General features: G+C 33.3%; 1 protein-coding gene across 1 annotated transcript; it reads left to right on the forward strand.

The window, feature by feature from the left end:
• Positions 1 to 5,839: 5,839 nt before the first annotated feature.
• On the forward strand, positions 5,840 to 8,639 carry LOC112501598 (probable LRR receptor-like serine/threonine-protein kinase At2g24230). Its single transcript, XM_025105270.1, has one exon. The coding sequence runs from the start codon at positions 5,840 to 5,842 to the stop codon at positions 8,459 to 8,461; it is 2,622 nt and encodes an 873-aa protein (XP_024961038.1). The 3' UTR covers positions 8,462 to 8,639.
• Positions 8,640 to 19,507: the final 10,868 nt, after the last annotated feature.

Genomic DNA, 19,507 nt, shown 5'->3' on the forward strand with positions numbered 1-19,507 from the left:
GCTTTAAATTAAAAATAACATAACATATATTTTTTAAAATGAAATTTTCACTAATATATTATTATTAAAAATTGAAAAATTGCATCAAAATGGAACTAACTTTTACTTGATTCTTATTTTGGGGAACCAACTTTTAAAATCGTCATTTAGGGGTCTCTATCAAACTTTTTGTTTATTTAAGGGTATGATGGTTGATCTGTTGAACAAGTAACAGGTAATTTAAGGGTCTTTATCAAATTTTTGGTTTGATTTGTCAAATTTGATTTGAACTTTAATATTGATACGGATTGGTTGGATATAAAAATCTTGAATGTGATATTTAATATTTATTTTTTATTGCATCAATTAATTTTTTTCTATTAAATTGATTTTTTATTGCATCAATTAATTTTTTTATATTAAATTGATTTTTTATTGTATTAGTAAAAAATAATTTTTATTGTGATAATTTGGATTTTTTTTTTTAAATCTTCAATTTGATATCTGAATTTAAAAAAACGAGATTTGAAATGATAAATAGATTTTATTTCATTAATTTTTGAAAAAAACGAATTCTAGTTATTTTTCTATAATTATTTTGCAAGTTGGTTCCTTAAAATAGGAATCAGGTGCAAGTTGGTTCCCCAAAATGACGATTTTAAAAGTTGGTTCCCCAAAATAAAAATCAAGTGAAAGTTAGTTCCATTTTGATGCAATTTTTCCTATTAAAAAATATTATATATAATTACAAAAGAAATACCTATCTCCATTATTAGAAAAACGAACATTTTCCTCGAACTCAAAATATCGACGATGATTCAGAATTTTTTTTTTTTGGATTTTATTTCATTATAAGTTATTTTAAGTATTTTAATTTTTAATTAAATATTTTTATTAAGTTATATTTTATAAATAAAAAAAATGTGTTAATTAAAAAATATATTTACTGAATAAATAAAGTAATTGACGAAATAGTATATTTATTGTTTTGGAATATAATTTTGATAAAAAGTCCAATTTTGACTCACTGTTTTACATTAAATATGTGAGATGACTCATCCACCTCCCATGCACATGATTAATAGCAACTCCTAACATGCATGTTGCATTAATACATACCATTTAATAATTTTACAAATAAATTATTAATTATCTTAAAATAAATTATTAATTCATATACATTTACCCAATAAATTATTAAATATTTTATGAAAAAAATGTTAATTGTGATTTAAGGAATTTAAGTCCTATAAGTAAGAACTTGATTAAAAACCATATTGATAAAAAAAAAATAGATTTGTGAATTTATGTGTTTATTTAGGGGTTGTTTGTTTACCTATTAATAGTTCCATTAAGAAGCAGTCTTTGAATCGTTAAGAGGTGAATCTTGTTTGGCAAAAAAAAAGTTTGTCTGTTAATGGTTCTAAAACCCTTTGAGTGATTTTGTATCATGGGTCTCTCTTAACCATTAAACGCCCTAATTTCATTGCAAACAATTATCAAACAATTATATTTCATTTTGCACTATATCATGAGAGTTTTTTAATCATTCTGACCACTTAATCATTTTGTATCAAACCATTCAGCAACTTTCAAACAGCCCCTTAAGCAAGTGGGATTGTGACAACACATTTCACATGAATAGAAATAAGGTTTATGACTTCGTTTATGAGCTGATATCGATAAATTTTTACCATGAGTTTTCATGTTAATTTAAAGATTATTGGGTTAACTGATTTGGGTTTGGGAAGGTACAAAATGGAACCAGAGTTAACCCTTGAACCATTAGGATGGTGGGGCAGGCGTCATTGAGTACGATGAATGCTTCAGAATGGATGTTTTGTAACATTTTAGGTAAATCTCACATTGCCCATAAAACAACAATGATATTGAATAGGTTTGACGAGGGCGTCTTGAATTTAACTGGGGGATTTTGTGACAACTCATCTCATATTGATAATAAATGAAGTTTGTGGGCTCTCTTTTTTGGAAGGGTGTCTTAGACTATGCCTGAATTAATCACGGAAAATTGTGACTGTAAGAAATAAGTCCTGATAAATCCAGTTGTCACAATTGTTGTGTATACGACAACTACTCACACATCCTCATCATTTGTTGTAAAGATTCGAATCCTCATCCTGTCTTGAGCACGTTTCTCATCTCTTCTCGAGAAACAAATGGGATGGATACTAGGCGTTGTACGTATCGACCCGTGCAGTATTGTAGCTAACGCGTTAAGTATCCCGCCTGAAGAGTATGTTCTGACTTTATCTGTAACCCGAATATTAATTTTATCCCAATTTCATAACAACCAACAATAACTAATATTACATTTAGTGATTTGTATTTAGTATTCCCTATTTATTATTCTCTAGAAATTTAGGAGTTTTAAAACTTTTTACCTAAATTCTTTATAAGATAAAATAGATAGTGACGACTGACGAAACACAAAAAAGACATGAAAGTTAGTTCTTATTTAATGATATTGGTCCTAATATTAACGGTACAAATTATGTGAATAATTAAAAGACTGTAAATATTTGAATATGTTGAACATCTCCTGCAACTATATTATAATTTTTTTTATAATAAAGTAAGAAAAGTCAAAATCTCTAACAAATTACATTCGACTTCATTCTATCTTATCAATTATAACATTAACTATATTATAAAATATTCAATACATTTGATAAAATATTATTTATCTCTCCTACAAATTTAACTTCAATACATCTTATTGGTGGAAAATAATTAAAATATTAATTATTTGTTCTTTTATAGAGTTTTGGAGCATCTCCAACATCTATGTTAAAATAGAGATGTTGAAGATTTAGGATATATTTTTGGTCCAACAACTATGATATATCTTATGTTAAAAATAGAGGGAAAATAGAAATCTCCAAATTTAGAGAAATCTTTAACTTTATATTTAATTCTTTCTCACCAACAGGAAACATTGAAATCAAGTGTTTAGAGAAAAATAATATTTTATTAAATGTATTGACCATTTTAATAATATAATTAATGATAGAGTTGCTAAAATAGAGTATCTGTTATAGTTGGATATAATTATTTTTTAGATATTTTAATTTTTGATACTCTATTTTAGAAAAATTATAACATAGTTGTTGAAAAAGCTCTTAGAAATATCTCTAAATTTGAAGATTTTCCATCTTATCTCTCTTCTTTTCTCTATTTTAACGTACCATTTAACATAGTTGTTATAAAAAATTTCAAAAAAAATTATTTCATAGTTGTTAAAGATGCTCTTATAAATCAACTTTTAACCTGTTTGATTCGTTATTTTAATTAGAAAAAATTACTTTTACCTATATGACTGGTTAGTAACAAAATATAACCAAAATTGATCCGTTTCACATAAATAAATTGAAATCACTTTTTTTTTTTTTTATTAACATGGATATCCAACCCGCTATGCGAGCCGATTAATCCCAGGGCGACCACCTGCTTTGCAGATAGTCCGGAGTCACCGCATTTGAACCTCCGTGGCCACAAGTAGATTTTTATTCCTCATTGAATTTGAACCTGGGACCTCCACGTACTTTTGACCTTTGGAGTCAAGCTCAAACCAACCAGGCACCACTCTTATGGTTGAAAACACTCATTTAATAACATGGTATACACCAAATGGCTTTTGGCCTAACGGTATGTGAGTCATTGGCTTTCTAGGAGGTCAAGGGTTCAAACCTCACCAAAAGTGAGAAGAATGTGTGAGTTTATTTGTTTCATTTACAGTATATAAATATTATATACTTCAAAAAATATATATGATATAGATTGATTAAAATAAATATTAAATATTTTAAATTAGAAAAATAGTTTGTTTTTATAAAGAAAACAACCATATTTTAATGGTTGTAAATAAAGTTACATGTGCAAAGGGATAATCATAACTCATGTATGTATGTATGATTTGTTTTTTGTTTTTTAATTTAAAGAAGCAATGAATGATTGGAGAAGAGCATGAGCCACAAATTTTATATGATTAACAACACCAATATTTTACATTTCTTCATGCCCAAGATTCCCAAATCTTTCAACATGTCAAATATTATAACATCATAAAACATTTAAGTATCCGAGTAACCGGTTGAAGCATTAATCGGTTATCATATTGATGTGACGAGTGATGTGATGAAATTGAGTTGAATAACAAATAATATTGAGTTGGATACCACATCAGCATGATAATCGGTTAATTTAAATGTTTGGTTGTACGCTTTTAAAATATTTATCTGATTATTACAATTTGAAGCTGTAATGATCAATTTTAGTGCTTGGATAAAGATATTATGCTTGTAGCTATCTGATTATTTAGAGGTTAAATACTCGGTTTTGGATAATCTATTTAATATCAATCTACCAATGGTAACAAAATTGATTAAAGAATGTTTTTTTAGAAAGTAATACTAATACTAATTAAGGATGTCATAAGTCATAACCCCCTTTAGCATAGTGAAATGTAAACCTAATGAACCACAAAAGTGGTGTTTGATTGGTTTGAGCTTGGCTCTAAAGGTCAAAAGTACCACGAGGTCCTAAGTTCAAATTCAAGGAGGAATAAAAATTCTCTTGTGGCCACAGAGGTTTAAATGCGGTGACTTCGGGCTATCTGCAAAGCAGGTGGTCACCATGAGATTAGTCGACTCGCATAGTGGGTTGGATATCCAGATTAATAAAAAAAATGTAAACCTAATGAGATTGCATCTAATACACCTAATGACCGTAAACAAAATGGCTTAAATGCGTCTCATTTGACTAGCATGTAAGGATACTTAATGACCGCTTTTTAATGTCCCTAATTGCCAGGGACGAAACCTGTTACAAAATACAAACGTGAGTGACGCAGTTGTAATTTTCAAAGATTAGAGACGAAAACCGAAGATCCTATAAACCCTAGGGAGGACTTATGTAATTTACTCTTTTCACTATAGTAGTAAAAATGATGACGAATGAGTTGTTTGTTTACCTTTTAATAGTTTCATTAGAAAATGATCTTTTAATCGTTAAGAGGTGAATTTTGTTTGTAAAAAAAGTCTGTCTCTTAATGGTTTTAAAATCATTTGAATAATTTTGTATCATGGATGTCCCTTAACCATTAAGAGCCCTAATTTCATTGTACACAATTACCAAACAATTATATTTTATTTTGCACTATATCATAATAATCTTTTAATCATTCTACATCAAACCATTCAACAATTGCCAAACAATCCCCAATACACATATAAAAGATCATTGAATTCGATTAAAACTTGTTTCGTATAATTTCACCCACCAATAAATATTTGACCACAAACCCTCTTACATGATACCCATTTATGAATTCAACAAAAACCATCTTCCCACTCACGTCTTCTTTCTGTCAATTTCTCTTTCCCAATATTTTACCATGATTTTTTCCCCTAAAAGAAATGATATAAAAATCAAACCTTTTTCCTCATGCTTTTGTTGCCTTTCTAACATTAAGACAATCTCCTTTAAGTTACTTGTTTTCTCTGTTGGCTGACTTCTCCTACCTGCAAATAAGCTGAAGAACCCCAACTCTTTTGAAGCAAATTTTCGAAATGGGTATACATTTTTCTTTGTTTGATGATTCCTCTTCATTTTCTTGAAAATACCCAATTCATCAGGGCAGCAGATCGGTGGTGGTGGCACAGCGGTGGCGGGCGGTGGACGGTGGTGTTTGGATTGAATGAAGACAGAAGTATTAAGGAGATTGAGTCATCTGAAAGCCTGATAAACGCAAAAGGGGTTTTCTTGAATTGGTGGGTGGATATCAGAGTTGAAGTTTTGAGCTATCCATCAATTTCTCTTCCTTTTTCAGCAAATTTTCAATATGGGATTTGCTTTTTTTGGTTCAATTGTTGTTCTAACGCTGTTCTTCAGGTCAAATCTTTGTCAACAACAAGAACAACCCATTCCCAATACGGATGAGTTCTTCATCTCTGATTTCTTTCAAAAGATGGGTATAAATCCTTCGAATTCATCTTTTTCTCATATTTACAATTTCTCTGGACCTGTTTGTTCATGGCAAGTTGTTTTCTGCGATTCCAATCAAGAAAATGTCATAGGTTTTGTTGCTCCTAATTTGGGACTTTCTGGGTCCATTCCTGATAACACCATTGGCAAACTCACAAAGCTTCGATCTTTGGATCTTAGCAATAATCAGGTCACTGATTTGCCTTCTGATTTTTGGAGTTTGGGTTCACTTAAATTCCTCAATCTTTCGAACAACAAAATCTCCATGAATATCCCCAGCAACATTGGTAACTTCGGTTCACTTGAAAAACTAGACCTTTCTTTCAACAATTTCTCTGGTAGTCTTCCTGAATCCATTAGTTCTCTCACCAATTTAGAAGTTCTTAATCTCAATCGAAATGGGTTTGATTCCACTATTCCATTGGGAATCATAAGCTGCCATTCTTTGATTTCTCTTGACTTCTCTTGGAATAGTTTCAATGGGGTTCTTCCTGATGGCTTTGGTTCATCATTTCCTAAGCTCAAAAGCTTGAATCTTGCTGGAAATGAAATCAAAGGAAGGGGTTCGGATTTTTCCATGTTGGAATCTTTAACTTACCTTAACATTTCCAAGAATCTTTTCCAGGATTCAGTTGTTGAAATCTTTCAGGGGACATTGGAAGTGATTGATTTGAGTAGTAATCACTTTGAAGGTCATATTTCTCAGGTAAACTTCAGTTCTGCCTTCAATTGGTCTCACTTGGTTCATCTTGATTTGTCTGATAATGACATCAGTGGACAGTTTTTCAGTAATTTAAGTCAAGCCCATAATCTCAAACACCTTAATCTTGCCAAGAACAGATTTTCTACCCAAAAATTTCTCCAGATTGATGCCCTTCATAGTTTAGAGTACTTAAACTTGTCTAACACCAATTTAATCGGCCAAATTGCTGATGAAATGTCTGTGTTAACTCATCTGAAAACACTCGATCTCTCGAGTAACCATCTCAGTGGTAAAATTCCACATTTGAGCTTGAACACCCTGCAAAATCTTGATCTTTCATTCAATAACTTGAGTGGAGAGATACCCATATCTCTCTTGAAAAAGCTTCCATGGATGGAAAGATTCAACTTTTCTTACAACAACCTGACCCTTTGTGATTCGGCATTTTCTACCGAAACCCTCCAATCCGCTTTTGTTGGTTCATCAAATAACTGCCCCATTGCTGCAAATCCTATACTTTTCAAGAAGAAAGCTCATAGCCATAGGGGACTCATGCTTGCTTTGGCCTTAACCTGTTCAATAGTCTTTTTGCTTGCGGCATTGCTGTTTTGTGCGTTTGGTTGTCGAAGAAAAACACAAATGTGGGCAGTGAAACAAGATTCTTACAAAGAAGAGCAAGTGATTTCGGGTCCTTTTTCATTCCAAACCGATTCCACCACTTGGGTAGCCGATGTAAAGCTTGCAACCGCAGTTCCTGTAGTGATCTTTGAGAAGCCATTGCTGGATTTCACCTTCTCTGATCTTCTTTCAGCCACTTCAAATTTTGATAGAGGAACCCTTTTGGCAGAAGGGCGATTCGGGCCGGTTTACAGAGGCTTCTTGCCAGGTGGAATCCACGTGGCTGTTAAGGTTTTGGTCCATGGTTCCACCATGACTGACCACGAAGCAGCGAGAGAGCTTGAGTATCTTGGAAGGATAAAACACCCGAATCTTGTTCCTTTAACTGGATATTGCTTGGCTGGTGAACAAAGAATCGCGATTTATGATTACATGGAGAATGGAAATCTCCATAATTTGCTTCATGATCTCCCTCTTGGAGTTCAAACCACAGAAGATTGGAGTTCTGATACATGGGAAGCCGATGAAAGCAACAGTAACGGAATTCAAAACGTGGGGTCCGAAGGTCTGTTGACCACGTGGCAATTTCGGCATAAGGTTGCGCTTGGCACAGCTCGTGCATTGGCGTTTCTCCACCACGGATGCTCACCTCCAATCATCCACAGAGACGTAAAAGCAAGCAGCGTCTATCTTGATGACAGTCTCGAACCAAGATTATCCGACTTCGGACTTTCAAAGATCTTTGGTAACGGTCTTGAAGACGAGATTTCTCATGGGTCCCCCGGATACATCCCACCGGAGTTTCTAAATCAAGATGGAAGCTCCTCACCGTATGTGATCACTCCAAAATCTGACGTCTATGGGTTTGGAGTGATTCTTCTTGAGCTCATAACAGGAAAAAAGCCTCTTGAAGATGAGTACCCAGATGAGAACAACTCAAAAGAAGCAAACTTGGTGAGTTGGGTGCGAGGTTTAGTGAGAAAGAACCGCGGTTCATGGGCCATAGACTCCAAGATCCGTGGCACAGGGACCGACGCTCAGATGGTTGAGGCCTTGAAGATCGGCTATCTGTGCACAGCCGATCTTCCGGCCAAACGGCCGAGTATGCAACAGGTGGTTGGACTTCTGAAGGATCTTGAACCAGTTATTAATCAGTGAGAGAAGTTTCAAAAGAAGTTTGGTTCTTTGCATTCTGTTGGTGTTCATCTGTTGATTTTGTTTTGAGGGTCTGCAGTTCTGTTTTGTTAGTTCTTTTATATGGTGTACAGTTTGTTCAAAATCACAACTGTCTAACTTCACTTAGGCATTGTTGGTGGCATAAACTCTTTTAACCTAATATACAATTGTTTCTTATAAGATATCTGTTAGTTGTTGGCTGATAAGCTATCTGTTAGTTGACGAGTTGGCTTATAAACTAGTCATGTTAGGTCAAAACTAACCGATAAAAGGTCGATGAAATGACCTAAAAGACTAGAGTCTTTGGTCACTCGTGTAAAACGTAAGGGGTATAATCGGGAAAAAAAAATGAAATAGTTTATGGCTTATCAAACGGGGTTCTTTCGATAAGCTCAGCTTAAAAGCTTATGATTGTCAAACACAGTGAATTGGATATTTTTCTAAGTTAAAGCATTTGTAGGCTTTTTGAAAGGATTCTTGAAAATTCACATGTGAAGAGATATAATCAAGCATTTGTTGGTTCAAGATATGGTACGCATTGGCACGTTCCGCAGACACGAATACCTTTCCGGGTGTGGCATCTTGTGTCTCAAACTCCTCTTTTTTCCATCCTCGTCGAATTCAGTCATCACCGTTGTTCTCTTTCGATTTTAACGCATTAAAATCCGGGGTCCACCTAAAATTCTAAAATATCTTTCGATTCATATTTCAGACTTGTCTTAATAGAAACAACTAGAGTCTTCTATATTGGATACCACTGGCTTACATTTTTGTATTGAAAACCATGTGCTTGAGCTTGGATTCTTAATATGGGGCTTGAGTGAGTGAGTGATGGACCACTTCTGCAAGTCCACCCATGAAATTGGTGCTTTGTGGTTCATGGTCGTATGGTGGTGGTCAACCAAAGGTTTGGCAGCCATCAATTTGCTACGCATTCACATGCAATCTTAAAGACAAAATTGTCATGTAACTTTTATCTGGTGATATTCTTTTTTCAACTGTATAATGTCGACTTCAGATACCATCCACTTATCTGTGTGACATGCGATTTAGATTATGTTTGGTCGTTATAAGCTGATTTATTATAAAAAACTCGGTTTAATCAGCCATAATTTAGCTTTTTGGAAAGCAGCTTCAGGCAGTGATTCAATAAGTTTCTCGAGGGGGTTTTCCATGGTGTTTTTACTAGAGAATTGATTCCATTATGATGTAGGGCAAGATTAATTAATTTAAAGTTGGGATGAACATGAAAAGCTAGGATTGAAATGGCAAAATGCTTTGATTCCCATTTGAGATAGTTGGTCAACTAGAATATGATCATGACACCATCATAAATATATTTTTATATAAATATTTAATTACTAATAATAAAATTAATTTATCCAAACCAATGTTTCTTAATATTTAATCATTATTATCCATACTATCTTATAAATCAGATTTATTAAAAGTCTTTAAAATAATTTTTAATGCACAAAGTCTTAAAAACAACTCATAATGCATTAAGTACTACTACTTTTATGCACAAAATCTTAAAATATCTTAATCTACAATTAAAATAACATATAGTACAAGTTACCAATGCACATTATTATTATTTTTTTCATGTTCTCAAGATACTTTTGACACATTTCGCTTATGTCTTCACCCTCTCAATAGATCAACCTGAAGAAATGAAATTTGATAGGAGTTTTGGACAGGAGTAGAACTAGACAATAGAATTTTTCTTATAAAAACGAATTGCAACTATAGATGTGGGGATGAATAGAGAACCGACAGTTCAATAACAAAGTCCTAGCATGGTTGGACTGAGGACATCTAGTCATATTATCTCGTTTTACGAGGTACAATCTTTTAGTGTTTTTTCCTCGGATATTGTCTTATCACAATTATTGTTAATTTATTGTCTTTATCAGTTACTTGCATACACTCTCAGTATTTTTCTTTCGTCCTTCTGCTCATAAGTCTCTTCAAAATTCTCACACCTTAAAAAATTAGCAAGTCTAAAGGGTTGCTTACCAAACACTTACCCGATAAGCCTTTACCGGTAAAATTCAACAATATATCATTTACTTACCCGATAAGCCTTTACCGGTAAGATTTTAGTCAAAGACCTTCCAGCCTAGTGGTAAAGGATTGGGCATAGCATAGTCATGAACCCAAGTTCGAGCCCTGGGAGAGGAGTGTTGGCGACATTTAAGTGAAGTCATGCTTAGCCTTCAAATTTGCCGGGGATTAGTCGGGCTTTGGCCCGGACACCCTTAAAAAAAAAAAAGATTTTAGTCAACCAAAAACAACTTTATATGCAATAATATACCCGGTAAGAGCTGATTGTGGTAAGAGTCATTGCCCTCACTTATAAGGTAAGACTCTCGGTCCTTGTCTCGCTCTTACCATGTAAGATTCTTGGTTTTTGCTATATTCATCCGGTAAGGTAATATAACTTGGTAAACACTTACCCGAATAAACACTTTGTAACGGCCCCTAAGTCTTAACGTAGTAAATCAATCATTTTACCCTTTGGCATAGAAAATTCTACATATAGTAAGCTGTTATGAAACCCTACTTTTTTTTATTAACCTGGACATCCAACCCGCTATGCGAGCCGACTAATCCTAGGACGACCACTTGCTTTGCAGATAGCCCGGAATCACCGCATTTGAACCTCAGTGGCCACAAAAGAATTTTTATTCTTTCTTGGATTTGAACCTGGGACCTCCTGGTACTTTTGACCTTTGAAGCCAAGCTCAAACCAATCAGACACCACCTTTATGATTTACGAAACCCTACTTTCGAATAAGATATAACATATAATATTGGTTTGATATGATTTATCACCACTAATTAGTAGTAAGCAAGAAATAAATTGTATTGAAATCAATATAAAAATTGTGTTTATATTTTTAACAATAAAAAATAAAAAAAATAAAATAATCATATTTAATTTAAAACACAAAAATAAATTAATATAAATATTAACTTACAAATGGTTTTGGTTGGTGTAGGATTATATTATTTGTTTGGATTTTTCTATTTGTTCCCATTCCATTTTCCTACTTACAAATTGAGACTTGATGACAATTCTTTCACTTTCAAGAAAAAATTAAAAAAAATATATTATTAAAAATATTTATTATTTAATTAAAAAATTTATTGTTTTTTCATAACCTGGATATGCAACCCGCTATACGAGTCGATTAATCGCAGGACGACCACCCGCTTCACGAGTAGCCTGGAGTGACCGCATTTGAACCTTCGTGGCCACAAGGAGATTTATATTTCTCTTTGGATTCGAACATGAGATCTCCAGGTACTTTTGACCTTTAGTGTCCAGGTTCAAACCAATCGGATACCAGTCTTGTTTTAAGAAAAGACACTATGTAATCATGAATCGTATTTATTTTATATATGTTGATTGACTCATGCATCAATAAATTTAACTTATTTACTTGAAAATTAATATACCGATTTAGTAGTGTTTGTTTTTTAAGAGATGTTGAAGTTTAAAGTCTGATTTCATTTCTGATATATAAGAGGTGGTCTTGAAGTCTGAAATCTGGATCAGTAAGAATGTTTGTTTTTAGGGGGTGTTTGGGATTGCTTATAAAAACTGCTTTTTAACTTATTTCAGTCTGGCACCGGTGATAAGATATTTTCTTGTGTTTGGATAAGAAAAAAAACTGCTTATACCGGTACCAAACCGGTAATAAGCTGTTTTTGATAAGTTAATCATTTCTGACTTATGAAAAACTGTTTATTACCCGTTTACAATTTTAACACTGTTTATTTAACTCCGGTTTAATACCACATAAGTTAATAAACACTTTTACAAAAAAAACATAAGTTATTTTAAATAAGCAATCCCAAACACCCCCTTACTTCTGAAGTTTGAAATCTGAATCGGTCAAACTAGTGTAAAAGATATAAAAGACAAATAGTTTTTTTTTACAAAAGTATAAAAGATAAATAACTTTTACTAACAAATCTCTTCCAGCCCCTAAACTATGAACCATTTGATAGAGGCGGATTAAGATTAAGACGTATTAAGAGATATATTTACAAGGGTGGTGCCTGATTGGTTTGAGCTTGACTCCAAAGGTCAAAAGTACCAGGAGGTTCCAAGTTTAAATCCAAAGAGGAATAAAAATCCCCTTTGTGGCCACGGAGGTTCAAATGCGGTGACTCCAGCCTATGTGCAAAGTAGGTGGTCGTCCTGGAATTGATCGGCTCGCATAGCAAATTGGATATTCATATTAATAAATAAATAAAAACCATAAGATTTGAAATCCTAAAAAAGTCAAAATTAAAAAAGAAAATGTTGACTAAATAATGATGCATTAGTTGGGTGGAATCATGAATAACCACAATACATGACTTTAAATTTTGATCTCCCACTCAACCACTTTAGACTTTGTGTTTGATTCTACAAAAATAATTGTAAAAAATAACCACATTTATTTTTTATTACAATTTTCATTCAAATTCATATGTGATTATTATATAAAATCAATAATTTAGTTTTGTTCCTTGAGGTTTCTTTATTTTATTTTATTTAATAAATATTTAATTTGTCTTATTAACTATTAACGTTATTTTAACTGATATATTAAATATCGTATTTTTTTTATTAATCTAGATATTCAACCCGCTATGCGAGTCGACTAATCCCAGAGCGACCACCTGTTTTGCAGATAGCCTGGAGTCGCCGCATTTGAACATCCGTAGCCACAAACGGATTTTTATTTCTCTTTGGATTTGAACTTGGGACCTCCTGGTACTTTTGACCTTTGGAGCCATGCTCAAACCAATCAAACACCACCCTTGTGGTTCGTATTTTTTTTCAATAAAAGATATTATATATTACTATCTACAATGCTTGGATATTATAAGAATAAAATTATTTAACTGGTTTCTTTTTTGAAGTATATAATATTTATATACGGCAAACAGAACAAATAAACTCACACACCCTCATCACCTTTGGTGAGGTTTGAACTCTTGACCTCCTAGAAGGCCAATGACTCACATACCGCTAGACCAAAGGCCATTTGGTAATTATTTAACTGGTTGATATGACATAATATAGATTGGATGACTAGACACTTGATAGTAGTATACTAAGGTGCTATTTGACAATTGCTGAATAGTTTGGTGCAAAATGATTAAGTGGTCAGAATGATTAAGAGGCTCTCATGATATAGTKCAAAATGAAATATAATTGTTTGGTAATTGTGTACAATGAAATTAGGGCTCTTAATGGTTAAGGAAGATCCATGATACAAAATCATTCAGAGGGTTTTAGAACCATTAAGTGGCAGACTTTTTTTTTGTCAAACAAGATTCACCTTTTAACGATTCCATTGTTGCCTCTTATTGGAACTATTAAGAGGTAAACAAACAACCCATAAAGGGGTGTTTGGTTCATGGAATTTGGTGAAATTGGAAGGAATTGGAATGTCCAAATCTTTGACCAAATTCCAAATACCATATTTGGTTCACATAATAGATTGAAAAAATCCTTCCAATTCCAACAAATTCCTCAAGTCATTGATTTCACAATTTCATCCCATATACCACGGATTTCAAATTCTAATCCAACAAATTCCTTATCCCTCATCCAAATTCAACGACGTTGTATCTCGATTTGCTTCGCTCTGCAATGCTCGATCTCGTTTAAAACTAAGAATGGCAACGGGCCATGTTCGGGCCAGTTATTGGTATCCCCGTCCTCGAAACTGATAACTAAAACCGTCCCCCTGACCGCCTCGATCCCCGTCGGGTCCCCGCGGTTTCCCCGATACCTGTTGGGGAACCTGTTAACGTAGAAATCCTATTTTTCTCGTTCACCGTTGGTTATAACCGAAACCCGAAACAGATCTAAAAAAATTACAATATGTTAATTTTCACAATTAAAAGTAAATTACAATTTTTTTTTGACGATGCAAGTTTAAATGTCTCAAACATAATCGAACCAATTACAAACAATGTATTAGATTACAATATAAAACTAAACAAAACTTCAAACATCATACAACTAAAATCACGAATTAGACAAATAAACTAGATTTTTTCGTGAGCCTTATTTGGGTTGTTGAAGTAAAGTGGATAAAAGTTTTTAAAATTTTAATATCACTATTTTCTTTTAATGATATTATATATATATATATATATATGTATGTATATATATATATGTATGTATATATATATGTATGTATGTATATATATATATGTATGTATGTATGTATATATATATATGTATGTATGTATGTATAAATTAAAATTAATATATATACACATATCAGGCTGGGCGATGATCACGGTCCCCGCTCCCGTTAAAATCCCCGAATTTGTCCCCGATCCCCGACAAGATGTCCCTGAACCCGGCCCGAAAGTTTCGATTTTTGGTTTTCACCATCGGTTTCGGTTTTTTTTTTGCCATCCCTATTCAAAACTGCTCGATCTCATTCACTCTGCTCGATCTGGTATGCTCAACCTCTCTCTCTCTCTCTCTCTCTCTCTCTCTTTCTCTTTCTCTCGCGTTCTTTCCATCCTAAAAAGGATTTTTCTTGAAATGCCATCTATGTAATTTTCTCGTTGAATTCCGTGAACGACACAAAAAAAATTCCAATTCCGTTAAGAATTTCATTCCAATTTCATCCAACCAAACGCAATCAAAAGATGTGGTCAAATTCATTTGATGAATTCCAATTCCATCGAATTCCATTCTACGAACCAAATGCACTCTAAGTGTAACATTCCAAGATCACATTTGCATATAAACATATATTTTTATATATCAAGAAATATAACTTTATATATCGGTCCCAAATATATACAAGAGCTACAAACATGGGTTTTGGGTAAAGCATGGTTCAATTCTTTAATCTTGACATTTACTTTGTCTCCTGAGTACCGTCTAATCTTGTACCATTTGGGTATCCTTGAATACTGAAAGATAATTATAAAAGTAAAAAAATTATAAAGATATATGAATATTAATTTTATATAATTTATACAGTAAAAAAATCAAATCTTATATCATAAATTTATAATACGCAAAAGTAGAGATCGTCGTACGAGCCCAAACCCAGCTAGAGACTGGTAGAAAAACGAGACTAATTATTAGGACCGGTTTGACCAACTCCAACGGCTCATTTGACTTTTAACGGCTAGTTTGACCAGTTTGACTTTCGTTGACTGGGTCGGTCCGGGCCGGGCCCATAACCGGTTCCGGTCCTAGAAAATGCCAAAAACACCAACCGGTTCATAACCGCCGGTTCACAACCGGTTACTACCGGTTCCGGTCCCTCGCCGGTTCCGATTCCGGACCTCTATCGGTTACGGGCTGGACTGGGTCCATTTGGCCATCTCTAAGATTAAGGACCATAATCATGGTCCATGTAATATTTATGTGTAGAATAGAGATGGCCAAAAACTGGTCTCGGGCCGGTCCCAATCGGTCATCACCTTTCTCATAACCGGCCATAACCGGTCCTGGCGTAACCGGTCCCGGCGTAACCGGTCCCGGTCTCGGTCTCGGTCCCGTTCGAAAATGATAGGACCGGTCAAGGTACTTCATAACCAGTTATGGGCCGCCGGTCCCAGTCCTAACCGGTCCTTGCATTAAAAAAAATAAGATATTTTTTTATTTTTTAATGATATATATTTTTAATACATTATAAAATTTACAATTGGGTCACTTAAACACACATTAAAAATGCGTTTTAATATAATTAAAATTACGTTTTCTTATAAAAATACATTATAAAATTATTTAAAAATACATTTAGTTATAAAATTATTTGAATTTTCGGGCCGGGCCGGTCCATAGTCGGTCCCATAACTGGTCCCGGTCCCGGTCCCACGAAACTACCAAAAACCTCAACCGGTCCCGGTTTTCGGTCCCGTAACCGGTCCTTACTGGTCCACTCCCGGGCCGATCCTTTGTCGGTTCCGGTCCCGGTCCTCCGGCGGTCCTGGGCCGGCCCGGGCCGATTTGGCCATCTCTAGTGTAGAATATCATTTAGATGATTTGCGATCAAACTTTTCTTGGTTAAAAAAGTTCCATTGGACTATTTTCTTTATGAAGCCCAAGCCCAACCGGTTTGTTGGAAAATGGGTTAACCTCTAATGGTACAAAATATCTATGGTACATTAATAAGTATTTAGATAAAAGTCTTAATTACAAGTCTTAAAACATAAAGTACTATCAATTTATATAAGGAATTAAAAAATCTCTTAAGTACAAACTATTATGCATAATGTACAAATGCTTAAAACATATAATTTGTTTGGTTAAAGTTTCAGATTTAAGTAAGGGGCTGTTTACCCAAATGATTATCCGATAAGTGCTTACTAAAAGAGTCAATACTATAATTTATTTTGATGCGTAAGGATTTAGTACATCAAAACGTATTGAATGCAACAATTTATGGGGTAAACGCTTACCTGGGTAAGCATTATAATCTTCACTTACTGGGTAAGACTCTTCATCATTCTCATCGCTCTTACCCGGTAAGATTCTTGGTTCTTGTCATGTTCATCCGATGAGAAAATTTATCCGGTAAGCACTTACCAAGTAAGCGTTTAGTAAACGGCCCCTAAGCCGTATTTACATGAAAAAGATATGTTTGTTCTTCCCAAAGTTGTTTGACACTTTCTTTGTTTTCTATTTTGAACCCAAATTCAAATTCAAAGTTCTTCTTTCTCTTGAAGTAAATTGAAATTTGAAGCAACAATATCAGAAAGGATTTCAGATCATGCATATACCCCACCCCAACTCTTCAACTTTATATGGGTTTAGAAACTCAACATGTGTGCAATTATATTTTCAATCGATCTTGCTAATACACCATATTAACCTTCAACTTTATATATTAGTTGACTTGTAAAATAACCACACAAACTCATGATTCAAGGCTAAAGTAATGTTTTAGAATTGTGATTCATTCGCGCTGAATCGTACGGGTACACCACTAGTACTTTTAAACCCATAGATTTAAGTTTGAATTATTTTCAACGGGTTAAATTAAAAAAAATCAACTAAAAAGGGTGAAATTAATCGAATTTGTTGAAAATAGCTTGAAGTGTATTCAGAGACTTATAATGTATTAAAAATCCTTTGAAGATGACTGTCATTTCAAATTCAAGTCCCATGGATTTTCAGTTGTTTTGATCGTATCTGTGTCCTTCCACTTCCATCAAATATGCCCTAATTTCTCCATCACATCCACATCCACATCCACATCCACATCTACATCTCGCCGTCTCGATTGTATCAAAGCAAAGCATAATAGCTATATGTTGATGATTTCGTGTACAATCACTTTTCAAAAAGGTAAAAAAAAACAATTTAAATCTTCTCTTTTTTATTAAAACACTCATAATCAATATACACTAAAAGACAAAATAGTGGAAAAAAAATACATGAATCGCCCCAGGGGTAGATCCGGTTAGGTGGGGATCGCCCCCAGGGGTAGATCCCGGCAAATAGTGTTGGTTACCTAAAGTAGATACATGTGGGCCCATCAAATTAATTTTTTAATATTTTTTTTGTACAATTTGGTCAAACAAGAAGGGTATTGCCCCCATGGTCAAACATCTACCCCCGGGGGAGATCCTTGTGGTCATTTTGGCAATTTCTGTAGAGGTTGGCTATTTCGTTAATACATCAGGTATATTTTGGTCGTTTTGGTGATTTTCCCTTATAATAATTATTTATAAAACAAACATATATTACAAAAAAAAATGAAATTCTGTTTCAAATACAACAAAACAAGCAAGATTTATAAAAAAATGAAATTCGATTTCGTTACAAATCCTACAAGTCAATCATTGAAGTAACATAAATGATATAAATCAATCAATTTTTGTCATGCAAGTAAGCCATTTTACTGTAATCCCTCTTCTTGGTGAACGGTTTGTCCTTATGGGCGGGCGATCAGGCCTAGGGTGTCACAGCCCAAGGGCATCAAATCACGAATCGGGCCATGTACTGTACTAGACTGTTGAGCTATTTGAGCCTAGCCATGCACTCCTACCGGCTACTGCTGTAAAAATAAAAATAAAGAATAAGTGGAACAAGAAGCATTGAACTTAAAACCTCATATGTAGTCAATCACACACAACTTTACAGCACTTCACAACTCGGACCAATGTGGCATATTTTTTTGAAATGAGGACCTCGGTAGTGTGACATAAAGACTCCTTATTTATATTTAATTATTACTTTTTTATTGACAAAATTTCATTTTACAGAATAAACTTAAACTAAAAAAGGACTAAATTTGAAATGATGTGAAATTTACTTAAGTATTATTCTACTAAAGGATAAAGAGATGACTTGGATAAAAATTTAGATGTATATATATAGAGATGAGCGAACAAATACAAACCATCCAATTTGTACAAACCGTGCAAACCATTCTCATTCGTCGATTTTATTGTTTAATCTTAAAATAATTGTTCATGAAATTGTTTAATCTTGTGAAATTGTTTCATATAATACTTTTTTTTTTATGAAGTTGTTTCATATATGGTTATAAAATTGTTTCATATAATATTTAATGAAATTTTAATAAAACTGTTTTATGTATTTCTCTAAAATTAAAATAATGAAGATTATAGTATCCATGATTAACACCCTCCACAATAAAAATGATTAATCAACCTCTCATAATTACAAAAAAAAATGAATAAAATGAAAAATTATGATTAGTTGAATGAAGTTTGTACGGTTTGTACAAATAACGTAGTTTGCAAGGTAAACCTCTTATATATATACATATATATATATATATGTATATATATATATATAAGTTAGTTATTATACAACCCTTGACATTTGTGCAACCAAATATATATATATATATATATATATATATATAGACTTGGGATCATGTGAGACCAACCTGTTTTCGTGAGACCCGTGAGACCAACATTTTACACTTGAAACTTCACAGCAAAATGATGTGAAGGTGACTTTTTAAAACCTTCACAGTGTTTTTGCTGTGAAGGTTCGACTTTTTT

Source organism: Cynara cardunculus, unplaced genomic scaffold, assembly GCF_001531365.2.
Source record: "Cynara cardunculus var. scolymus isolate 2C unplaced genomic scaffold, CcrdV1 Un_Scaffold_311, whole genome shotgun sequence".
In the NCBI taxonomy this organism is placed as follows: domain Eukaryota; kingdom Viridiplantae; phylum Streptophyta; class Magnoliopsida; order Asterales; family Asteraceae; genus Cynara; species Cynara cardunculus.